The following is a 26868-nucleotide window of genomic DNA, read 5'->3' on the forward strand; positions in this document are numbered from 1 at the left end:
GTGGATTACAGTGCTTCATAGGGAATTTAGGTGGATTGCAGTCCTTGAAACCATGCAGAAAAGGATTTCCAGTTTGTCAAGGAGCGCTTCCAGCTGATTCATTAATTACTCCGAATATTTCAAGGAATATCCAGTTTATTGTTAGACATACAACGCGTTTCGGCTATACATAAATTTAGCCTTCATCACCCTCTCACCCTTGTCTCGTAGACTCCATTGTCTTCAAAGACGATATTGATTTAGTCCTTGATACCATGACACCATCAGGTTTAAATGAACATTTGAGTTTTGTCCCATATTTCTAAATATGTTGTCTCTTATTTAGATTTTAATTTGTGTGTTTATTTCCATTAAATGTTATTTGTTTCTAACCCCTGATGATTCCTGAATCCCTTGGTGATATATTACATCATATATGGCATCATTATATCAATGATCGCATCAGAAAATGATCCTTTTGGTGGATAGGATCCTCCATCCACAACCTTGTGCTACCGAGATGACAATCTATAGTTGGTATTTGCAATACAATTTTCTTCTTGGACTTACTTTTCAAATGTGGGAATGAACTATGAAACATTTGCTTGTTGTGGGGTAGCGTTCCCTTTACCCGCACATTATGATCTTATTAGTCACTATATTTGATCATAATAATAAAAAATGTTTTCCACTTGTAGACTCAGTGCATTAGGATTGAAACGGAACTCTGTCACTACTGATTAGCACTTTTAGGGGCAGCTATTAATTCACATTTACTTATTATATCTAGACATTATCGGGTTTATCTCTCATCTAGTTCCTTTTTCATGTTTTTATTGAATTGATAAATAGGTACACTGTCACTTTAACTTGCACATAGCACTTTATACAGGTTCCGCTTCAGAATTCATATTTAATCATTCTTATTTATGCAATATAGGTCTTATTGGCTGCTATGTAAAGCAGTATTTGGTGACTGTATTCCTGCCCTTTCATTAGCCCACAATAAACATGGTAACAGGTTAGTGCGCATGCCTGATGTGCAGTGAGACTAGAAACATTGCTGACAGCATCATTCATATGATACGGTGAGGTTATGTGACATCACAGGGGATTTCCTCTTACATGTTGAAGCCTCAAAGATGCACCATGACAGCTCTCATCATGAAAGCCTATGAGCTTGATCAAGACAAATCCTGGGCTCCTCACATCTGTTGATCTTACAGGTTGGATGAGAGGTTCTCATAAGTCAGTGCCAGGAACAGAAGGATCACATGACTGTTACTTCTGTCTAACCAATGTCCCAGGTTTTCCTACAAAAGAGCAAGAAGTCCATGGAATATCCTAATCTGCCTTCAGTTATGAGACCAGTGCCACATGATGACCCTCGTCCAGTAGCAAAGCCTCTAGAGACAAGGAGCCTAGTGGAGGCATCCAATGAAGATGTTGCTGTCCATGGGTCAGCGATGGGGAACAATGCTGATTCAGACATTGAGCCATGTATGTCTGGTGAGCCTCATCTTATATCACAGCCAGAACTTAATGACTTGTTCCAGAACTTATGTTTGCCAAAACCAAATGCAGTTACTGGCTTCAAGACTTCAAGGATGGCATTTGCTGTCACCCGCTACAAAAGTTTCTGTCTTTCGAAGCCGCTAAGATGTCATAACACAGTTTTTAGAACTGGTTGACAACCTGAGCTTTTGCACCGACATTGGTGGGTTGTTTGCAGCTTTGGATTGCTCGCATGAGTTAAGACAGTGGTGTCTCCTAATTGACTCATCAGTGTAAAGACTCCAGGCTGTCTTGTTACACAATGGTAATGTTCACCGTCCAATACCAATACTAATCAATAATTCAATATTCAAATGTTCCCAAGAATAACCGACGCTGAGATTAAGGAAGGCATTTTTGTTGGTCCACAAATCTGACACATCATGAATGACAAGCAATTCAAGGAGCTGCTGGCGGGGAATGAGAAAATTGCTTGGAAATCATTCAAGGATGATTCCCAGAATTTTTTTCGCAACAACCCAACCCCAAATTACATCAAACTGTCATCAACCTTCTGGAAGCTTACAAAGCGATGAAGTGCAACATGTCATTGAACATTCATTTCTTGCATTCACATTTGGAATTCTTCCCTGTAAATCTTGGTGCCATTAGTAATGACCATGGCGAATGGTTTCCCAAAGATATTGCTACTATGAAAAAGCGTTATCAAGTGTCCTGGACTCCATCAATGCTGGCTGACTATTGCCGGACACTAGTACGGGACGCACCAGACGGTGACTACAAATGACCTAATGCTTCATAATCCGTAAAACGTCATCTCATGTTTCACAACGTTTCTAAGTAACATAGTAACATAGTTTTGAAGGCTGAAGGAAGACCTTATGTCCATCTAGTTCAGCCTATTTTTAGTGCAGCTGTTCTGCATTGTTGATCCAGGGGAAGGCAAAAAACTCAGAGTAGAAGCCAATTTTCTCCATAGGGAAAAAAATTCCTTCCCCTAAGCTGGGTCAACCATCTACCTATAATATTCTGTTATTCGTAACCTTCTATACTGTTACTCACAAAAAAAGCCTCCATTCCTTTCTTAAATTCATTCAGTGAGTTGGCCATCACCACTTCCTCAGGAAGAGAATTCCAGAGCCTCACTGCTCTTACCGTGAAGAACCCTCTTCTATGCTGGTGCAGAAATTGTCTTTCCTCCAAACGAAGAGAATGCCCCCTTGTTCTTGTCACAGTCCTTGGTACAAACAGTTCATTGGAGAGATCTCTGTATTGCCCTCTGATATACTTGCACATATATATTAGGTCTCCCCTAAGTCTTCTCTTTTCTAGAGTAAATAGACCTAATTTTGATAACCTTTCTGGGTATTGTAGTGAACCAACCCCATTTATCATTTTAGTAGCCCGCCTTTGAATCCTTTCAAGTTCAGTAAAGTGATGCAGACGATCTGAAATTATATTTCTGCTGGGCTCTAATGGGTTTATTATAATCACGTCACATTTTCAAGGAAGCAAAACTTTGGAAAAAATGTGTTGCCCAGTGTAACATGGAGATTTGTCATTTCCTAATGATATCATTGCATTACATATTTAGGATTGGTACAATCTAATATATTATATTTATTCAGATTTTTTTATTCAGATTTTAGGAACAAATGTGCTGGCAAATCCTGATAATGGAAAATCGTAGCCCCCGGAGATCCATGAGTCTGTCAGTGTGAGTATCACAGATGGAGATGTCTGTGTGTAATGACTCTATAGAATAGGTGACTCTCACTTTTTGTATTGAAGAACTGAAATCAATTCCCTTTTGATGATCTTCTAATGATGTGAGAGGCTCCTGTATAGAGACTCTCCTTTTTTCCATGATCGGGGCTCTTGTTTAGGAATCTAATGTACGGAGTGTGACCTGGTCAATTTCTTATGGACTAATATGTAGACTCATTTTATAGTACTGACCTAGAAAACAAGGATTCTGAAATCTCAGCGTTTTTTTAAATCAGTGGTTTGTCAAGTGTTTCAGGAGTTTTGCAGCAAATTTTACTTATTCAAGTGAATTAAAAAATGCATGTAAAAGCACAGCAAATACTTGTATTCAGCACGGGAAAAAACCAGACAGAGCCAGAAAACAGTCACATGCCATACGGACCATCAGAGTGACAGAGTGATGCTAGCCCATTGTGACATCACTGGCGATGCTAGCCCATTATGACATCACTGGTGATGCTAGCCCATTGTGACATCACTGGTGATGCTAGCCCATTGTGACATCACTGGTGATGCTAGCCCATTATGACATCACTGGTGATGCTAGCCCATTATGATATCACTGGTGATGCTAGCCCATTATGACATCACTGGTGATGCTAGCCCATTATGACATCACTGGTGATGCTAGCCCATTATGACATCACAGGTGATTCTTGGCCATTGTGACATCACAGCTCAGTCCCTACTTATAGAATGTTCACAGGGTCACCGGTGCCATTTATGGTTCTATAGTGACTGAGAGCGTTTGCAATTTTTCACTATGTCTGGATTATGTCTGAGCGATTTTCAGGTAGATGCTCTGTTGGAGACTCTTACCAACAATCTCCCTAACACTGAGCTTCTACCACCCGATGGCGTCCTCTGCTTCACTCACCGGCTGGTGGTGGAGCTAGTCAATGACTGCCTGACCAAAAACAATGAAGATAAACTAACATCAGAGTATCTGACGGATTTACGTCACAACATCAGAACATTACTACAGCAGGTAAGTGGCGGACACTCGGCACAAATCTTCTCCATAGTCATAGATAATAATGGTGGGAGAGAAGCTTCTTTCCTTCCATATAAAACACAACGAGTCCCTAGATATGGAGTCGTTGTATCTGCAGAGAGGAGCAGAGGACACATACAATGGCCGCCTCCATTGTTTCCTTTCTTATCTCTGAATTTTTCTTTTTGTGTCTTTTCTTCTTTATAGGCTGAAAATAGATCTCAATATGGAGATTTGGCTTTTGTTAAGGAACTGGCCGAAGAAGTCCTGCGTGTATTAGAAGGTCCGGCCTGCTCGCCGGAACGCCCGGTAAGGAGCCATCATCTTCTCTATCACACGTCCTTGTTTTCTGATCTTCTCCAGATCACCAATCAGATATCAGAAGATCTGGTGTCACATAATCCACATAAGTGAGAGACGTTTCTAAGAAAAGTTCTCATGATGGCGCGTGATTTGTAGAGTTACAGTTGGTGCATCAGTAAATGTTGGTTTACTCCTTCCTGATTCATGTATTTGGTGATTTAGTGAAATCTTCCACATATTAATTAACTGTATTATATCTATCAGGAAACACCAGAAGGCGACGACGAATATGGGGCGACTGTGACCCAGGAAACCCCTGACTCTAATAGGAGTCAGCCGGAGCTGAGCAGCGATCTGATCACAGGTGAACCGATCACATAACCTCCTACAATGAATCTCCAGATATTACACAGCAGGGAATAATGGCAGATCACTCTCTACTCCATGGAATGGGACCTGTCAGCACATGTTACATATAGGAGTGGTGGGATGACGGTGTAGGACGTTCCCCTATTATATACAGATATTACACAGCAGGGAATAATGGTAGATCACTCTCTACTCCATGTAATGGGACCTGTCAGCACATGTTACATATAGGAGTGGTGGGATGATGGTGTAGGACGTTCCCCCTATTATATCCAGATATTACACAGCAGGGAATAATGGCAGATCACTCTCTACTCCATGTAATGGACCTGTCAGCACATATTACATATAGGAGTGGTGGGATGACGGTGTAGGACGTTCCCCCTATTATATCCAGATATTACACAGCAGGGAATAATGGCAGATCACTCTCTACTCCATGGAATGGGACCTGTCAGCACATGTTACATATAGGAGTGGTGGGATGACGGTGTAGGACGTTCCCCCTATTATATCCAGATATTACACAGCAGGGAATAATGGCAGATCACTCTCTACTCCATGGAATGGGACCTGTCAGCACATGTTACATATAGGAGTGGTGGGATGACGGTGTAGGACGTTCCCCTATTATATCCAGATATTACACAGCAGGGAATAATGGCAGATCACTCTCTACTCCATGTAATGGACCTGTCAGCACATATTACATATAGGAGTGGTGGGATGACGGTGTAGGACGTTCCCCCTATTATATCCAGATATTACACAGCAGGGAATAATGGCAGATCACTCTCTACTCCATGTAATGGGATCTGTCAGCACATATTACATATAGGAGTGGTGGGATGACGGTGTAGGACGTTCCCCTATTATATCCAGATATTACACAGCAGGGAATAATGGCAGATCACTCTCTACTACATGTAATGGAACCTGTCAGCACATATTACATATAGGAGTGGTGGGATGACGGTGTAGGACGTTCCCCTATTATAGCCAGATATTACACAGCAGGGAATAATGGCAGATCACTCTCTACTCCATGGAATAGGACCTGTCAGCACATGTTACATATAGGAGTGGTGGGATGACGGTGTAGGACGTTCCCCTATTATATCCAGATATTACACAGCAGGGAATAATGGTAGATCACTCTCTACTCCATGTAATGGGACCTGTCAGCACATGTTACATATAGGAGTGGTGGGATGACGGTGTAGGACGTTCCCCTATTATATACAGATATTACACAGCAGGGAATAATGGTAGATCACTCTCTACTCCATGTAATGGGACCTGTCAGCACATGTTACATATAGGAGTGGTGGGATGATGGTGTAGGACGTTCCCCCTATTATATCCAGATATTACACAGCAGGGAATAATGGCAGATCACTCTCTACTCCATGTAATGGACCTGTCAGCACATATTACATATAGGAGTGGTGGGATGACGGTGTAGGACGTTCCCCTATTATATCCAGATATTACACAGCAGGGAATAATGGCAGATCACTCTCTACTCCATGTAATGGAACCTGTCAGCACATATTACATATAGGAGTGGTGGGATGACGGTGTAGGACGTTCCCCTATTATATCCAGATATTACACAGCAGGGAATAATGGCAGATCACTCTCTACTCCATGGAATGGGACCTGTCAGCACATGTTACATATAGGAGTGGTGGGATGACGGTGTAGGATGTTCCCCTATTATATACAGATATTACACAGCAGGGAATAATGACAGATCACTCCCTACTCCATGTAATGGGACCTGTCAGCACATGTTACATATAGGAGTGGTGGGATGACGGTGTAGGACGTTCCCCTATTATATACAGATATTACACAGCAGGGAATAATGGCAGATCACTCTCTACTCCATGTAATGGAACCTGTCAGCACATATTACATATAGGAGTGGTGGGATGACGGTGTAGGACGTTCCCCTATTATATCCAGATATTACACAGCAGGGAATAATGGCAGATCACTCTCTACTCCATGTAATGGAACCTGTCAGCACATATTACATATAGGAGTGGTGGGATGACGGTGTAGGACGTTCCCCTATTATATCCAGATATTACACAGGAGGGAATAATGGCAGATCACTCCCTACTCCATGTAATGGACCTGTCAGCACATGTTACATATAGGAGTGGTGGGATGACGGTGTAGGATGTTCCCCTATTATATACAGATATTACACAACAGGGAATAATGGCAGATCACTCTCTACTCCATGTAATGGAACCTGTCAGCACATATTACATATAGGAGTGGTGGGATGACGGTGTAGGACGTTCCCCTATTATATCCAGATATTACACAGCAGGGAATAATGGCAGATCACTCTCTACTCCATGTAATGGACCTGTCAGCACATGTTACATATAGGAGTGGTGGGATGACGGTGTAGGATGTTCCCCTATTATATACAGATATTACACAGCAGGGAATAATGGCAGATCACTCTCTACTCCATGTAATGGACCTGTCAGCACATGTTACATATAGGAGTGGTGGGATGACGGTGTAGGACGTTCCCCTATTATATCCAGATATTACACAGCAGGGAATAATGGCAGATCACTCTCTACTCCATGTAATGGACCTGTCAGCACATGTTACATATAGGAGTGGTGGGATGACGGTGTAGGACGTTCCCCTATTATATCCAGATATTACACAGCAGGGAATAATGGCAGATCACTCTCTACTCCATGTAATGGACCTGTCAGCACATGTTACATATAGGAGTGGTGGGATGACGGTGTAGGATGTTCCCCTATTATATACAGATATTACACAGCAGGGAATAATGGCAGATCACTCTCTACTCCATGTAATGGACCTGTCAGCACATGTTACATATAGGAGTGGTGGGATGACGGTGTAGGACGTTCCCCTATTATATCCAGATATTACACAGCAGGGAATAATGGCAGATCACTCTCTACTCCATGTAATGGACCTGTCAGCACATGTTACATATAGGAGTGGTGGGATGACGGTGTAGGACGTTCCCCTATTATATCCAGATATTACACAGCAGGGAATAATGGCAGATCACTCCCTACTCCATGTAATGGACCTGTCAGCACATGTTACATATAGGAGTGGTGGGATGACGGTGTAGGACGTTCCCCTATTATATACAGATATTACACAGCAGGGAATAATGGCAGATCACTCTCTACTCCATGTAATGGGACCTGTCAGCACATGTTACATATAGGAGTGTGCAGCGAGGGTGGGGGTCCTCATTCATGTGATGATTGGGGGTCCGCCACCACTTACCTTACATTAATCTATGGATGCACCATACGTCCGTATTATTCCCGTTTACAGACGTCTTGTTATTTCTCCCTTATGTTGCAGTATTATGTATGTAGGATTGATATCGACTAATATATTTTATTTCTTCATCACTTTATCACTATTTTAGTACCATCAGCGCTGGCGAATCCCAACAGTGGAATCTGTGGGATCCCGGAGATCCAAGAATCTGCCGGTGTAAGTATTATAGAGCCATAGGGGGTGTCTGTGTATCACCAGATCATGGGGTGTGAGTGACCCATCCAGTATTATCCCCATATAACCATGGGACGGCTCTGTTCTAAGCGTAGATGACTCTATGGTGTTAGAGAATAGTATTTATAGTAAATGGAATCTGTCACCAGGTTTATGCTGCTGACAGATTCATCCTGAGATGTTTTCCTGCAGCTTCTAGATCTTAGTATTATTTCTTATTCTTTTTTAGGACTTGATGAAATCATTGATCCCGGCAGGAGAACCGCGTATGAGCGACTATGAAACATCTAAACTGATCGGCAGAGGAGGTTTTGGGTGAGATTTCTATTCCCATAATCCCCATTTCTCAGGGTTCCCTATGACAATGCTTCGGCCTCTGTGCTCTGCCAGTCAGTGTTGTCATAGGGAAACGATTGGAGTCCACATCTCCAGGTCACTATTCAGCTCAGTTATATACAGCTGAGCGAACTGTTCTGTAACCAATCAGTCTGTAAGGAAAGGGATGATATAATAGACGACACTCCCTGGTCCTAGACCTCCTCTGCTCTTCTGCTTCCGCCTACACCAGTTTCCCTGTCCTCCGCATCGATCTTAGGTTTTTTGGGGCCCCATTATGGAGCTGATAAGAGTAATTGGTTGCACACGGTCACGTGAGGGGTGACACGATACTGACGGTAATGACATCTGCACCCCCACCCTCCACCATAACCATGTGAGTCTGATCACCGGCCCCAGCAGCAGGAGGAAGAACAGCCAAAGACCGGCACAGAGGACGGAGCACTGCAATGATGGATGGGCAGGGACGAGGACAAGTGGGTCTAATGTGTTTAATTAAATTTTAACCTCTTCCTGCCCCTCCATTTATTCTGCCACGGGCTGTGGAGAAAGCCAAAAACCAACTTCTTACGACTATTGGAGCATTTTCAATTTTATCCAATTTTTATTTTTACTGAATCCTATCTATTGGTGGGTTATAGGGAATCTGCCCAAGATGAATTTCGGTAGATTCTCTCATCTACAATGTGACCTGGTGAGGGCAGACGTGGCGTGGTGCAGACCTCCCATCATCTATGGAGTGTTATTTCATGGGTTCTAGATGTGGATTTCTAGCTGGTATTAAACATTAGTATAAAAGATCATGGAATGACTTGTGTATATAGACTGTTAATAAGGCTTTATTATAAACCATGGATTCTCCTTCTCTTCAGGGCCGTCTACCTAGTGCGCCACAAAGAATCACAACAGACCTTTGCCATGAAGAAAGTGACCAAGAGGAGCCTGAAAACTCCTATTAGAGTGGACATGGCCTTTCTGGAGCGGGACATCCTAACATTCGCAGATTGTCCCTTTGTGGCCTCCATGCTCTGCTCTTTCCCTACGAGATCTGACCTTTGTATGGTCATGGAGTATGTAGGAGGTAGGACCCACACCTTGTGTTATATTCAGCCCATGTCTGCTGACATCTTATCACCACTCACATCATTAAGACTTATCCCCATGGACGGTTATATCCCCACAGAGCATTTACTATAGGTTATCTCTTACCATGGTGCCCGGAAAGTCATTGATGTGTGGGATCTCCCTGTCGGTCCGCACTGAGCACGTCAATATCTCCAGCTGTAGACGAGATGTGACATCACTTTATGTCATTAGTTACTTGGACAACAATTTCATCATGACCTCAGACTAATATTCTGTACATTCTGTGCTTATATATTTTCTCCTGCCCCAATGTTTCTGCTCACTTCTCTTTATAGATCATGGTGTTCTGCTGTATAAACCCCTCACCGGTCATATTTCCTTTCTTCTATAGGTGGAGACTGTCGGACCCTTCTAAACATGATGGGTCATTTCCCAGTCTTGTTGGCCCGCTTGTACTTTGCAGAAGCGGTCCTTGGTGTGGAATACCTGCATAGTTACGGTGTGGTGCACAGAGACCTGAAGCCGGAGAAGTAAGTGCATACCTGTAGTATAACAAAGGGGGGAAGTTATCCCTTATCATCTCACGGACAATAAAGCTAAAATCATCTTCTCTTTCACAGCTTCCTGATAACATCTGCTGGACATATTAAAATTAGCGACTTTGGACTTTCAAAAGTTGGTGTCATGATACCACACACCAACATCTACAAGCAATCAGCAGAGGACATCTCCAGAGAGTTCCAGGATGAGGAGGTCAGCATTACACACAGGAACTTAGCTTGTTCTGTACAAATCTCATAACTCTATTTTCTCTTCCCCACATTCTTCATTTTTAGACAGCTTTTCCACTGATATTTTATCTTCTCTAATTCTGTTATTATGTCAAGAACTTGTCATAATAATCGTTTCATCGATTCTCATCTCTATCTTCTGTTGGTTTCCAGGTGTGCGGCACCCCGTGGTACACAGCCCCTGAGGTCATCCTGAAGAAAGGCTACGGAAGACCTATTGACTGGTGGTCAATGGGCATCATAATATATGAATTTGTCCATGGCTATACACCATTTGATGGGGATTTCCAAACTGGGCTGAATAAAAATATTGTCGGTGGTAAGTAGAATAATCCCATCATTGCTTTGCCTGGTTACATGGCTTTAGTTATTTCCTTTGCTTTACCTTATAGTCCAATACAGAGGATTTATTTTCTGTAACTTTCTATATAACAGGAGATATAATTTGGGATACTTATCAAGCTACTCTATCCGATGATCAGGACCCCATCACTCAGCTGCAGGACCTCATCACTCAGCTGCTCAGTATAAATCCTGTGGATAGCCTTCTGCAGGACCTCATCAGTCAGCTGCTCAGAGCAAATCCTGTGGATAGACTTGGGACAGGTAACAGATACAATAATATCAATATTCCCTTGTTACACCGATGACGTATCACTCATGTCCATGAGGATCATTACTTCTCTATCAGCTTCATCATTTATAGTTCTCCCTACTAAGATTTTCATTCTATTTCCTACATGTCTGCTCAGTTGTGTAATTAGTTCTAATTAAGATAAACTGTTCAGATATGAAGCTGTCTCTGACAATGTCCGAATCACTTTTGTTTTCCTTTATCCAGGAGGAGCTTTTGAGATCAGGGGTCATCCATTTCTTGTTGACTTAGACTTTGATTCCCTTCTAAGTCAAAAGCTAGTGTACGTTCCTCAGCTTGTGGACACCAGCTTATTTACCAGTAAGTAGAAGGAGCCATCATCTAGACTAAGTGTCTGTTTGTCTCGTCTTCCTTATTTTGTGACAATTGGTTCCCATTAATAAATGGTGACTCTATTATACTGACAATCTCTAATAACACTTCATTACCTATGTCTTGCAGACCTTTGGGATATGAAGAAACATCTGGTCTCAGAGGATGAGAAGGCCACAAGTGAGGACAATGAGAGCCTTGACTTTAAAAATTTTACATCATCTTCTGAAAGGCTTTTTAAAGTAAGTATGTGATTAATAAATCAAAAATATGTATAAAAAGACCTATGAAGGTAGACATACAATTATTTCATATCTTATTGCTTCCGCATGTAGCTCCTTACCACCGCTAACAGAATGAAGATTAATGAGAATCCCAAGTCTTCTCCAGATTGTACCCTAGAATCCAGCACAAATATCTCAGAAATGTGAGTAGATTATGGGGCTATTACTGGGATCTCTAGGCTGATTATGTGCACACCAAATATGGGACATAAATATCATAATATCAAATGCAACATCCACCATCCCATGGTTAGCAGTCAATGTGCTTTTGGCCTTAGTAATTGCTGGTGATAACAGCCTATGATCGAGGCCAGTCATGCATTTTTAGAACTGCCCACTCTGAAGGAGAGATGTATTATTATATGCCAGATATTCATGGTAGTTGTTTTCCACTCTACTCGATAAAAGTTAGTTTTGAGCAGAAGACCTTCCCCGCTATGGCAGTCATATGTCCTATTAGGCCTTATTGTCGGTGTTCTTATAGTGAGACAACCCCTTTTATAATGCGTTTACTTGTGATTTACGTGTTTTTCTTCTTCCAAACAGGCAGAAAGAATCTGTTCCCTTATCTGATAGCGACAACGCTATTTGTTTCTTGCCATTCTTGTTCCAACTGTCAGGTATGTCCATGTCTACAGCACCTACAATGGGAATGTTGACTTCAAGGCTCCAATATTTCCACATGGTTTTTCTGTAATAGGTCTCTTAAGTTTTCCATGTTTCATGTATAAATGGTGACCATGTTATACTGACAACCTCTAATAACACTTCATTACCTATGTCTTCTAGATCATTCTGAGATGAAGAAACATCTGGACTCAGAGGATGAGGAGGATCCCGAGTCCCCTCCAGAGTGTGCACCAAAATCTAGCACAAATGTCTCAGAAAAGTAAGTAGCTTATGGGGTCATTACTGGGAGCTCATCACCAAATATAGGATATAAATACCATAATATCACATGCAGCATCCACCATCCCATGATTAGCGGTCATTGTGCATTTGGTCTTAGTAACTTCTTCTGATAACAGCCCATAATTGTGGATGGTTATGCATTTTTAGTGCTGCCCCCAACACTGTAGGAGAGATGTCGTATAATATGCCAGATATTCTTGGTACTTGTTTTCTGCTCCACTCCATAAAAGTTAGTTTTGAGCAGAAGACCTTCCCCACTATGGCAGTCATATGTCCTATTAGGCCTTATAGTCGGTGTTCTTATAGTGAGACAACCCCTTTTATAATGCGTTTACTTGTGATTTACTTGTTTTTCTTATTCCATACAGGCAGAAAGAATCTGTCCTCATATTTGATAGTGATGATTCTGCTTTTCGCTTGCCATCCTTGTCCCATCTATCAGGTATGTCCATGTCTACAGCACCAACAATGTGAATGTTGACTTCAAGGCTCAAATATCCATACATGGTTTTTATGTTTTCCATGTTTCATGTATAAATGGTGACTATGTTATACTGACAACCTCTAATAACACTTCATTACCTATGTCTTGTAGATCATTCTGAGATAAAGAAACATCTGGACTCAGAGGATGAGGAGGATCCCGAGTCCCCTCCAGAGTGTGCACCAAAATCCAGCACAAACGTTTCAGAAAAGTAAGTAGATTATGGGGTCATTACTGGGAGCTCATCACCAAATATAGGCCATAAATACCATAATATCACATGCAGCATCCACCATCCCTTGGTTAGCGGTCATTGTGCATTTGGCATTAGTAACTTCTGGTGATAACAGCCCATAATTGTGGATGGTTATGCATTTTTAGTGCTGCCCCCAAACACTATAGGAAAGATGTCATATAATATGCCAGATATTCATGGTAGTTGTTTTCTGCTCTGCTCTATAAAAGTTAGTTTTGAGCAGAAGACCTTCCCCACTATGGCAGTCATATGTCCTATTAGGCCTTATAGTCGGTGTTCTTATAGTGAGACAACCCCTTTTATAATGCGTTTACTTATGATTTACTTGTTTTTCTTCTTCCATACAGGCAGAAAGAATCTGTCCTCATATTTGATAGTGACGATTCTGCTTTTCTCTTGCCATCCTTGTCCCATCTATCAGGTATGTCTATGTCTACAGCACCAACAATGTGAATGTTGACTTCAAGGCTCAAATATCTCCACATGGTTTTTATGTTTTCCATGTTTCATGTATAAATGGTGACTACGTTATACTGACAACCTCTAATAACACTTCATTACCTATGTCTTGTAGATCATTCTGAGATAAAGAAACATCTGGACTCAGAGGATGAGGAGGATCCCGAGTCCCCTCCAGAGTGTGCACCAAAATCCAACACAAACGTTTCAGAAAAGTAAGTAGATTATGGGGTCAATACTGGGAGCTCATCACCAAATATAGGCCATAAATACCATAATATCACATGCAGCACCCACCATCCCATGGTTAGCGGTCATTGTACATTTGGCTTCAGAAACCATTGGTGATAACAGCCCATATCTGCCGCCGGTTGAGCATTTTTCGTGCTGCCGACACTGTAGGAGAGATGTAGTATTACATGCCACACATTCTTAGTAGAAGGTAGCGTTGAGCAGAAGACCTTCCCTACTATGGCAGTCATATCTCCCATTAGGCCTTATAGTTGGTGTTCTTATAGACAACCCCTTTTATAATGTGTTTACTTGTGATTTATGAGTTTTTTTCTTCCTAACAGGCAGAAAGGATCTGTCCCCGTATCTGATGGAGACGACGACGCTATTACCATCTTACCATCCTCGTCCCCACTATCAGGTATGTCCATGTCTACAGCAAAAACAATATGAATGTTGACTTCAAGGCTCCAATATCTCCACATGGTTTTTCTGTAATAGGTCTCCTTTGTTATTTATGTTGCCCATGGGCCCATACTGCATCTCTATTTCACTAATTTTGCACAGGAGCTTTTTCATGGATTCTGTGAGATGCGTTGTGGGATCCAATAACCTACATCATCATAAGGCGACATTGTCTCCTATAGTAGAATATCGCTCATCAGTGATGCACCACATGGCGGCACACAGGGCGCTTACTGCTCTATATCAGTGACACATCTAATGCCCCTCAGATGGGATTATGTACATTATATAGGACTTATTCTGCCCTATTATGATATAATACCAGATTATCAGGACTATAGGAGACAGGACTAGAACAATCCTACTATATACAGGAGACAAAGCAGATCCCATTAGGATATGTCATTACTGAGGTTTTGTTTTTTACTTTCTGATCAGATTTTCCAGCTCAGACAGAAAGAATATCTGCAACAAATCTGAGTAATAAAGAAGAAAAATCAGAAAAAGGAAAAAAGGGGAAAAAGAGACGAGGTAAGTGTGAGAATCAGCCCCATGCTGTGTGATGTCAGTGAGAATCACTCATGTGGAGCAGATGTCATCTGTCAGTGATGGGATTATCACATGTATGATGGCTGACAATGACCCCTGACCTCTGTGTGATAATATTCCTCTGCCGTCCGGCCACAGTGACCGCACAGTAGTATCATGTCCGATGGCGTCCCATCACTTACATTATATTCACTTCTCTTCTCATAGGTTCCATCTTCCGCCGGATCTTATCATCCTGCCGGCGTGGATTATCCAGGGCTGCTCGAGTATTTGCTTGTTGTCACTGTTGCCCTAGAACCATCTGAAAGACAGGAAACCTAAGCATCCAGCGCCCTGAAGCCCAGCAGATCCACCATCACTGCTGGGCACAAAAGCGGGACTAACTCCTAGCCGCGGTCTACGGACCAAACATTGGGCATGGGCAGGGCCTTGGGGGCAGATCCCAAGTGCGCTCAACCATGTGAAATTGGAATCATGGAAAAGTTGACAGTGATTTCTCATCTTTACAACAAAATTTACAAAACCATTTTTTTTTAGCGACCACCTGTCCCTCTGATTTCCCTTTGAGGGGTTTCTATGGCAGAAAATACCCAAAAGTGACACCATTCTAAAAACTGCACCCCTCAAGGTGCTCTAAACTACATTCAAGAAGATTATTAACCCTTCAGGTGCTTCACAGGAACTAAAGCAACGTGGAAGGAAAAATGGACACTTTAATTTTTCCAACAAAAATGTTCTTTTAGCATCAATTTTTTCATTTTCACATGGGCAACAGGATAAAATGGTTCGCAAAATTTGTTGAGCAATTTCTCCTGAGTAAACCGATACCTCATATGTGGTCATAAACCACTGTTTGGGTGCACGGCAGGGCTCGGAAGGGAAGGAGCGCTATTTGACTTTTTGAATGGAAAATATGCTGGAATATTTAGCGGTTGCCATGTCGCGTTTGGAGAGCCCCTGTGTACCTAAACATTGGAGCTCCCCCTCAAGTGACCCCATTTTGGAAACTAGACCCCCAAGGAACTTATCTAGATGCATATGAGCACTTTGAACCCCCAGGTGCTTCACAAATTGATCCATAAAAATGAAAAAGTACTTTTTTTTCACAAAAATTTTCTGTCAGAGACACCGCACTGAACTTGCTCACTGAGCCAGTGCGCGTGTCCTGAGTAAAGCGAACAGTGCTCAAAGATACCTGTGGAGCGGGCAGCAACCGAGTAGATGTGTACTTCACACCCGCAGGACCTGAAGCACGTGACTGCTAGGGGCGTGGCCTAAACTCCACAGAGCTAGGAGATGCAAGACAATTCCTAGCAGAGTAACTGCGAGACAAAGTTACCAAGGGGCATAGACAGTGAGAATAGTCAGGACGTAGCCAATGAGTCACACACAGATATAGCTGCAAGGTACCAGAGGGGCGAGCAGAGAGTAGTCAGGTCACAGGCAATGAGTCATACACAGATAGTTGCAAGGTACAAGAGGGGCGAGCAGAGAGTAGTCAAGTCACAGGCAATGAGTCATACACAGATAATAACGCAGTACAAAATCAACAGGCAAACTCACAATGGGAAACAGAATCGGGTCAGAACCATATAAACAAGCTATAGCAACAAACAGGCACACGGGGGTCAGTACACTCGGCCAAAGGCAAAAGTATAACTGGCAGGGATTGAAGCTACCCAGGGGTTTATGAAGCTCTCCCAGAACCAGAAAGAGGCCACAATCATTAACCCCAAGTGTGCAGGTCAAAACCTGCACAGAGCTCCAGACATTAACCCCCCGGTGTGCAGCTCAAAAACCTGCACTGGGATCATGACAGTACCCCCCTCTCAACGGGGGGCCTCTGGACCCCCAGGCTTCCCCGGGTACTTGGCATGGAACGCCTGAACCAGGCGATCTGCATGTACCGAGCGAGCAGGGACCCATGAGCGCTCTTCTGGTCCATATCCCTTCCAGTGGACCAGGTACTGCAAAGAGCGGCGCACCCGCCGAGAGTCCACAATATGTCCGACCTCATACTCCAATTGACCCTCCACCAGCACTGGAGGAACAACAGTCTCATAGTTCTCTTTGACAGATCCTGCTGGTTTCAACAGAGACTTATGGAACACATTAGATATTTTTAAGGAGGCGGGGAGACGCAACCTATATGCCACAGGGTTGACTATCTCCATAATCTCGTACGGACCAATGAACTTTGGTCCCAACTTAACTGATGGTACCTTTAAGTTGATGTTACGCGTGGAGAGCCAAACCTTCTCTCCCACCTGAAACATGTCTCCCGAGGCTCTCTTTTTGTCCGCAAAATATTTGTATCTCCCCTGGGCTCGAGAGATATTACGCCGGACTTCAGCCCAGAGGTTTTTTAACCATTGAACGGACCCCTCTGCTCCTGGGCAACCGGAATCCACCCGAGAAAACTCCCCAAAATGCGGATTAAAGCCATAGTTAATCAGGAATGGGGACATGTTGGTGGACTGACTCACCCGGTTGTTAAAAGCGAATTCAGCCAACGGTAACGCATCACACCAATCCTCCTATCTGGCGGAGGTCAGACACCTGAGAATTTGTTCCAGGGATTGATTGGTGCGTTCTGTCTGACCATTACTCTCCGGGTGATATGCCGACGAGAAGGAGAGTGAGATGCCCAATTTCATACAGAACGCCCTCCAAAATTTGGCCACAAACTGCACACCTCTGTCAGACACAACATTCAGGGGTACCCCATGCAATCGGACCACATGCTGCACAAACAATCTTGACAACGTTTCTGCTGAAGGTAATGCTGCCAAGGGAATGAAATGGGCCTGTTTAGGAAACCTATCCACCACCACCCAGATCACGGTATTGCCCCTGGAAGGTGGAAGGCCGGTAATAAAATCCATGGAAAGATGAGTCCATGGCCTATCAGGAACCGGTAAAGGTATGAGTTCCCCAGCCGGTCGGTTATGCGAGCTTTTGGAACGGGCACATATGTCACAAGCAGAAACAAATTCCTTGACATCGGACCTTAATGAAGACTTGATACCTGGATGAGCACTCAGCCTAGAATCATGAAACTCCTGCAGAAGTCTAGGCCGCAATGAATCTGGAACAAACAGTTTATCGCTTGGCCTGGTTGCCGGAGCTAGGGCTTGAGCCCTTAGGATTTCTTGTTCCAACTCAGTTGAGACCCCCGCCACTACCACCCCTGGGGGAAGAATGGAGGACGGCGGCTCAGGGGGAGACACTGGATCAAAACTTCTGGACAGGGCATCCGCTTTAACATTTTTGGACCCCGGTCGAAAAGTAATTGAGAACTGAAATCGTGAAAAAAAAAAGTGACCAACGGGCCTGTCTAGGAGTAAGCCTCTTAGCAGATTCAAGGTATGCCAAATTTTTGTGATCCATGACAACCGTGATAGGGTGAGCTGCCCCTTCCAAAAAGTGCCTCCATTCCTCAAACGCCAGCTTGACCGCAAGAAGTTCTCTATTGCCTACATCATAGTTTTTCTCAGCTGAAGAGAACTTCTTGGAGAAGAAGGCACAGGGTTTGAGATTGGTAAGGGTGGCCGGACCCTGGGACAGCACAGCCCCCACCCCCACTTCAGAAGCATCCACCTCCACAATGAATGGTTTGGACGGGTCAGGTTGCACCAACACCGGGGCAGACATGAAACATTTCTTAATCGCTGAGAAGGATTCCTTAGCGAGTACAGACCAATTTTTTACATCAGCTCCCTTCTGGGTAAGATCTGTGAGTGGTTTCACCACTTGTGAGAAACCTTTAATGAATCTCCGATAATAGTTCGCAAATCCTAAGAAGCGCTGGAGCCCCCTGAGATCTCGAGGCTGAACCCAGTCAGCGATCGCCAGCACCTTCTTAGGATCCATATGAAACCCCTCAGAGGACACAATCAACCCCAAAAAAGACAGCTCCTGTACAAAAAACGAACATTTTTCCAATTTGGCGAACAATTGGTTCTCCCTGAGTCTCTGGAGAACTGTCTTTAGATGTTGCAAGTGAGATTGACTGTCCGGGGAATACACCAAAATATCATCCAAATAAATAATAACAAAACGGCCTATCAGATCAGAAAACACAACGTTGATGAAATTTTGGAAAATAGCGGGTGCATTAGTTAACCCAAATGGCATTACCAGGTTCTCAAAGAGTCCTTCTGATGTGAGGAATTCCGTTTTCCACTCGTCCCCTTCCCGAACCCTTATCAGATTGTAGGCCCCCCGCAGATCTAACTTGGAGAACCATTGGGCCCCAGCTAACTGATTACATAAGTCTGGGATGAGGGGAAGCGGGTAAGAGTTCCTAACCGTTATCTTGTTCAGTTCCCGAAAGTCGAGGCACGGCCGCAAACCACCATCTTTTTTCTTCACAAAGAAGAACCCTGCTGCCACAGGTGACACAGAAGGCCTGATATGCCCTTTGCGGAGACTCTCAGCTATGTACTCCTTCATGGCTTGGCGCTCTGGCCCAGACAAATTGAACAATCGAGCCTTAGGTAACTTGGCTCCAGGTACTAAATCAATGGCACAATAATAGGGTCTATGTGGTGGCAGCGCCTCAGCCTCACTTTCGGAAAAAACGTCTTCGAAATCTTTCAGGTACTCCGGAATACCTTCCAGATCGACAGACGACACAGACACGGATTTAACAGCGTTAACAAGATGTCCCCGGTTACCACATTTATTATTGCATCCCCATTGAGTGATTTCCCCTGTAACCCAATCAATGGTAGGATTATGGCGTTGAAGCCAAGGCATCCCCAGTACCAGTCCTGCAGGCAAGTTATCTAGCACCAGACAACTTAGTTTCTCCACATGAGTGGAACCCACTTTTAGAGAAAAAAGATCAGACCTGCAACAGATACCATCTTGGGTAAGAGGAGATGAGTCAATTGCCACAAGTTTAACAGGATCATGAAGCCTGACTGTCCCTATCTTATTAAGTGTCATAACCTTGGTATCAATCAGGTTCACAGCCGATCCGCAGTCAATAAAAGCAGTAGTCTGAACAGGACCATAACCAAGTTCCAGTTCCACCTGCAGCACCATCTTTGCACATGAGGAAAATTGTACCTGAAGGTCTGAGTAGCCTCCTCGATTACTACCCAGACCTAGTCGTTTCCCGCCATCTTGGAGGATGACGGACAGGAGGGGCAGTCCTTCTTCCAATGTCCAGATTTCCCATAATAGAAGCACAACTGCTTTTCCCGGCGGCGTCTTCTTTCCTTTCCCTCACAGGTGACAGTGCTCACCTCCATAGCCATAGGAAGAGCCTGGGTCTCATCTCCACTGAAGAATAAGGGCGATTCCCATTGCATAATGCCTCTAGCCCGCAGCCTGCGATCCATGCGAACCGCTTGGACCATGGCATCCTCCAGGGAGTCAGGCGGAGGATGGAGTGCCAAAGCATCCTTCAGACGTTCACACAGGCCTCTGTGGAACAGCCCCCCGAAGGGCGGCATCACTCCAGGAAATCTCCGCTGCCCAACGTCTGAATTCAGTACAGAACCATTCGGCCGAGTGCTCCCCCTGACAGACACTCATTACTTTGTCCTCAGCCAACCGCACTCTATCAGGCTCATCATAAATAAGCCCTAAGGCTTCAAAAAATGCATCCACAGACATTCTCTCAGGGGCAGAAGAGGAAAGTGAGAATGCCCAGGCTTGTGGTGACCCCCTAAGCATGGACATCACCATCCCCACCCTCTGTTTCTCATCCTCAGAGGAGCGGGGTCTCAAAGAAAAAAAAAGCTTACAGCCCTCCTTAAATGCCCTGAAATCATCCTTGTTACCAGAAAATATATCTGGCAATTTAACCGGGGATTCAGGTGGGACTAAAATGACATCTCTATTCCCCACCTGCTGGAAGCCTGCGGAAAGTACCCCCTGAACTGAGTCCTCAACCCGCCGTTGGGACTGGGCCAGAGCTTGGTGTTCCAAACTAAGCTTCTGCAGTGACTGAGTCAAGCTTTTCACCTGCTCAGATAAAGCACACATTGGGTCCATGCTGCAGAAGTGAGGAGAGAAAAAAAAATTGTAGGCCAGTTATAATGTCAGAGACACCGCAGTGAACTTGCTCACTGAGCCAGTGCGCGTGTCCTGAGTAAAGCAAACAGTGCTCAAATATACCTGTGGAGCGGGCAGCAACCGAGTAGATGTGTACTTCACACCCGCAGGACCTGAAGCACGTGACTGCTAGGGGCGTGGCCTAAACTCCACAGAGCTAGGAGCTGCAAGACAATTCCTAGCAGAGTAACTGCGAGACAAAGTTACCAAGGGGCATAGACAGTGAGAATAGTCAGGACCTAGCCAATGAGTCACACACAGATATAGCTGCAAGGTACCAGAGGAGCGAGCAGAGAGTAGTCAGGTCACAGGCAATGAGTCATACACAGATAGTTGCAAGGTACAAGAGGGGCGAGCAGAGAGTAGTCAAGTCACAGGCAATGAGTCATACACAGATAATAACGCAGTACAAAATCAACATCAACAGGCAAACTCACAACGGGAAACAGAATCGGGTCAGAACCATATAAACAAGCTATAGCAACAAACAGGCACACAGTGTCAGTACACTCGGCCAAAGGCAAAAGTATAACTGGCAGGGATTGAAGCTACCCAGGGGTTTATGAAGCTCTCCCAGAACCAGAAAGAGGCCACAATCATTAACCCCAAGTGTGCAGGTCAAAACCTGCACAGAGCTCCAGACATTAACCCCTGGTGTGCAGCTCAAAAACCTGCACTGGGATCATGACATTTTCTTTTAGCATCAATTTTTTCATTTTCACATGGGTAACAGGATAAAATGGATCCTAAAATTTGTTGGGCAATTTCTCATCAGTACACCGATACCTCATGTCATGTTTGCAGAGCCCTTGATGTGCCTAAACAGTGGAACCCCCCCACAAGTGACACCATTTTGGAAACTAGACCCTCCAAGGAACTTATCTAGATGTGTGGTGAGAACTTTGAACCCCTAAGTGCTTCACAGAAGTTTATAACGTAGAGTCATTGTTACAGAACCCCCCCAGCACACCGAATAGGAGATGTATGCCCTTAATGCAGCAACCGACCTGCTGCCACCCCCTGGGCAGAAGTAAGCAAGATATGCCACTTCTGACCTCCCCCCACCTTTGTAAATCCCACGGCTATTGTAATGTACGTCTGGCGTCTTAATTGGAGCCTGTTATCTACTGGCCTGACTAGAGTTGAGCGAAACGGGTCGAAAAAATTCAAAAGTCGCCGACTTTTGGCAAAGTCGGGTTTCATGAAACGAAACCCGACCCTAGGATGAGGTCGGCCACGAGGTCGGCGACTTACGCGCCAAAGTCGCGTTTCAAAAGTTTGTTTTGCGCTCTTTTTCAGCCAATCAGGATCCACGGACACTGGGCAACGTGATGACCTAGGCACGGGTCACCACCATCTTTCAGAAGGGCATGCAAGTGATTGGCTTGCTTTGGTGGGCGTCACAGGGGGTATAAAAGGGCGTGCACGCCGACCGCCATCTTACTTCTGCCGATCTTAGTATAGGGAGAGGTTGCTGCTGATTCTGTAGGGAGAGCGTTAGGCAGGGAAGAAGACAAAAAAACTGCTTCTGCTGCTAGCGATTTGGCCTGCACAACACACAAGTCACTGTGTGTGCAGTGCAAGGGGAGGCTATATTGTGGTGTATCAGTGGAGTTGGTTGTTGGGCTGCCTTTTAAGGCTTCCTGACACGCTGGCATTGCTGTTTACCCACTGCTCCGCAAACTGCTTTTTTAAAAGCAATCCAATCTCCCTTATCCTCTAGTCACTTTTGTCACAGCTGTGCCATCGAGCCTGTCACATAGCGCTCAGATATCAGTGGGCCTCACACAATCCACAAGTGTCCAGTGTCCAAAAGTGTGCGCAGAGATTCAAAATCTCCATTATCCTCTCGTCACTTTGGTCACAGGCAGCTGTGCCATCGAGCGTGTCACATAGCGCTCAGATATCAGTGGGCCTCACAATCCACAAGTGTCCAGTGTCCAAAAGTGTGCGCAGAGATTCAAAATCTCCATTATCCTCTCGTCACTTTGGTCACAGCTGTGCCATCGAGCGTGTCACATAGCGCTCAGATATCAGTGGGCCTCACACAATCCACAAGTGTCCAGTGTCCAAAAGTGTGCGCAGAGATTCAAAATCTCCATTATCCTCTCGTCACTTTGGTCACAGGCAGCTGTGCCATCGAGCGTGTCACATAGCGCTCAGATATCAGTGGGCCTCACACAATCCACAAGTGTCCAGTGTCCAAAAGTGTGCGCAGAGATTCAAAATCTCCATTATGCTCTCGTCACTTTGGTCACAGGCAGCTGTGCCATCGAGCGTGTCACATAGCGCTCAGATATCAGTGGGCCTCACACAATCCACAAGTGTCCAGTGTCCAAAAGTGTGTGCAGAGATTCAAAATCTCCATTATCCTCTCGTCACTTTGGTCACAGGCAGCTGTGCCATCGAGCCTGTCACATAGCGCTCAGATATCAGTGGGCTTCACACAATCCAAAAGTGTCCACTGTCCACAAGTGTGTGCAGAAATTCTAAATCTCCCCTGTCCTATAGACACCTTGTACCTTGTTTTACATTACTATATAGTTTGTTGGATTTTGTCTACATTTCTACCAAAAATGAGGAAGGCTGGTGGAAGAGGCCGTGGAATTGGGCGGGGGTTGGCAGCTGGTAATGATGGTGTTGGTGGTGGATCTGATGGTAGTGGCAAGAGCAAAATAGGACCGAATGCAGGAGGTGCTGACCCTGCGTCATCGTCTGGCTACATAAGGCCTGTTTCACACTTGCTTTTTTTTGCAGCGCGTTTTTCCCGCAAAAAAACGCATTGAAAAACGCATACAAAAGCATACAACTGCTGCGTTTTTTTCAAGCATTTTTATGAGCATGCATGAAAAAAAGCAGCGTTTTTATGCGTTTGTATGCGTTTTTAGTGCGTTTTTACCGCGTTTGCTTTTTTTTTCCAACATTAGGTGGCCCCTCACACTAACCCAAACCATGACTTTACTAACCCTGACCCTAACCCTAACCCTGACCCTAACCCTAACCCTTAACCAAACCATACTTAACCCTAACCCTGACCCTAACCCTGACCCTAACCCTTAACCAAACCATACTTAACCCTAACCCTGACCCTAACCCTGACCCTAACCCTTAACCAAACCATACTTAACCCTGACCCTAACCCTGACCCTAACCCTTAACCAAACCATACTTAACCCTAACCCTGACCCTAACCCTTAACCAAACCATACTTAACCCTAACCCTGACCCTAACCCTTAACCAAACCATACTTAACCCTAACCCTAACCCTGACCCTAACCCTTAACCAAACCATACTTAACCCTAACCCTTAACCAAACCATACTTAACCCTAACCCTAACCCTAACCCTTAACCAAACCATACTTAACCCTAACCCTGACCCTAACCCTTAACCAAACCATACTTAACCCTAACCCTGACCCTAACCCTGACCCTAACAATAACCCTAAACCCCCTTAACTAACCCTAACTCTAACCCAAACCCCTAAATTCCATGGTTAACAAAAAAAAACGCATGTGCAAAAAAACGCATACATAAGCATGCCAATGCGCACATATGTGCACCCATAGACTTATATTGGGTGTCTTGCTGTAAAAAAACGCATTGCGCGCGCATGCGTTTTTTTGAGGCAAATCGGACGCACAAAAAATGCAACAAGTTGCATTTTGTGCGCCCGAGCGCATACCGCAAAAAAAACGCATGCGCGGTAAAACGCGTACAAACGCATGTGTATGCGCACATAAGCGCATCCCATGCAAAGTATAGGGGAAAAAAACGCATGCGCTATTTAGCGCTAAATTACCGCGAAAAAAAATGCAAATGTGAAACCAGCCTAAGGCCTCGAACGCTTAGTTTTCTAGGAGTTGGCAAACCGCTTTTAAAGGCAGAGCATCAGGAAAAAGTTTTGTCTTACATTGCTGACTCAGCCTCCAGCTCTATCGCCTCCTCTTCTTCAGTTGTAAAAAGTAAAAGCAAGGGGGCGTGGCATGGCGAGCGAGGAGTGAGGACGCATGTAAGAGAGCTCCCGCTCCAGCACCGGTGACCGACCCGAACAGAGCCCAGAATACTTACCCCACCTTCTGATGTCGGCTAGGAGGACCAGGGGGAATACGTCCGCGGGCCCCTCAGCACCCGACAGCACTCCCGGAGGCATTTCCCGCTACCTTGTAGGAGCGGGAAGAAGGAAGGCCGCGGGCGCCATGACAGGTGTGCAGGCCCCGCCGCCACCAGGAAGTAAGGCGCAGGCGGGAGGAGAGAAAACTGGTGAGACGGCAGCCGGAGGGGGACCCCGTGGAGGGAAAGGGGGCACATCCACGGGGGCCCAGCAGGCAGCGAGGCTATCTCCTCCTAATAAATCCTCTGGGGCCCAGGAGATCCGTCAATCACAGGGGCACCATGCGGACGGTCCCGCGCAGATACAGGCCGGCGGATCAGATAAGAACCCCGGGGGGATGAGTGCAGAACCCCCCGTGTCACAGAGAGGCGGCAGTGTCCCCCCAGACGTCGACATGGCCACTACAGCTGTCCCTGCAGACTCTATGATGATGGACACCGCAGCATCAGATATACAAAATAATGTAACCCGCCGACCAGACGCACTCCTGACACCGCAACACGGGAGATCATTCTCCTCCACGACAGGGTGCTCCGTGACACCCATGGGAGCTGATTTCAGCCTATTATACAATAAGATAAAAGATATCCCGACGAAGCAGGATATGGAGCAGTACATTGCTCGTCTGGAATGCTCCTATAAGGCTGAACTTTCCGTATTAAGAGATGATATCCAGCAATGTGGTGAGAAAGTGGAATCTCATGACCAGCTTATAGCCTCCCTAACCGAAAGAATGGAGGCTCAGGAAACTGCCACAGCCGCACAAGCAAGACAGTTGCAAACTCTAGCTGAAATGCTGGACGATTCCGAGAATAGGGGACGCAGAAACAATATAAGAATAAGGGGATTGCCTGAGACTATATCCCCCCAAGAGTTGAACACCACTTTGAGAGATATCTTTAACTCGGTACTAGATAGGCCTCAGGATGCCCAACTGGAACTGGATCGTGCCCACAGGTCCCTGGGCCCGCGTCCCGGCGAGCAAGATCCACCAAGAGATGTGATATGCCGGGTTCACAAGTACCAACTTAAAGATGCGATCATGGGAGCAGCCAGGAAAGCAAAATCTATGAACCACTTGGGATCTCGTATACAGCTCTTCGCAGATTTGTCCAGATGGACACTACAGAGACGCAGAGCTCTCCGCCCCCTCTTAGACGAACTACAACGACGAGGCCTTCCCTATACTTGGGGATTTCCATTCTGCCTTCGGGTTCGGAAGGGAGGTAGAGTGCATTGTTTGAGTCATCCTGGCGGAGTTCCGGCGTTCTCAGCTGCCTTGGATCTAACGGAGGTGGATATACCTGACTGGCCACCCCTGCCTTCATACTATGGACTTCAAGGTCTCCAAAGAGGCCAGATCCCTCAGCAGCAACGTCGTCGCAGGGGTC

At 44.9% G+C, this 26868-nt stretch overlaps 2 protein-coding genes and 1 long non-coding RNA gene across 3 annotated transcripts in view; all 3 read left to right on the plus strand.

Moving 5' to 3' along the window:
* LOC141077459 (uncharacterized) overlaps positions 1-26868 on the plus strand; it is a 261894-nt gene that overhangs the window by 60801 nt on the left and 174225 nt on the right. The gene's annotated exons all lie outside the window — the stretch shown is intronic.
* On the plus strand, positions 1227-13963 carry LOC141077454 (microtubule-associated serine/threonine-protein kinase 3-like). The gene is made up of 16 exons (XM_073564401.1): positions 1227-3211; positions 4463-4564; positions 4823-4922; positions 8388-8455; positions 8703-8788; positions 9682-9890; positions 10287-10425; positions 10516-10648; positions 10840-11005; positions 11122-11292; positions 11528-11641; positions 11783-11895; positions 11989-12080; positions 12484-12557; positions 13218-13291; positions 13937-13963. Exons 5-16 carry the CDS (start codon positions 8709-8711, stop codon positions 13961-13963), a joined length of 1392 nt encoding a protein of 463 aa, XP_073420502.1. The 5' UTR covers positions 1227-3211; positions 4463-4564; positions 4823-4922; positions 8388-8455; positions 8703-8708.
* LOC141077451 (uncharacterized) lies at positions 14144-16087 on the plus strand. Its single transcript, XR_012227561.1, has 4 exons — positions 14144-14263; positions 14624-14700; positions 15183-15275; positions 15501-16087. It is a non-coding gene; the product is annotated as an uncharacterized lncRNA (long non-coding RNA).

This window comes from Dendrobates tinctorius, unplaced genomic scaffold (genome assembly GCF_039654945.1).
Source record: "Dendrobates tinctorius isolate UK_male_01 unplaced genomic scaffold, ASM3965494v1 ptg000452l, whole genome shotgun sequence".
NCBI classification, from domain to species: Eukaryota; Metazoa; Chordata; class Amphibia; order Anura; family Dendrobatidae; genus Dendrobates; species Dendrobates tinctorius.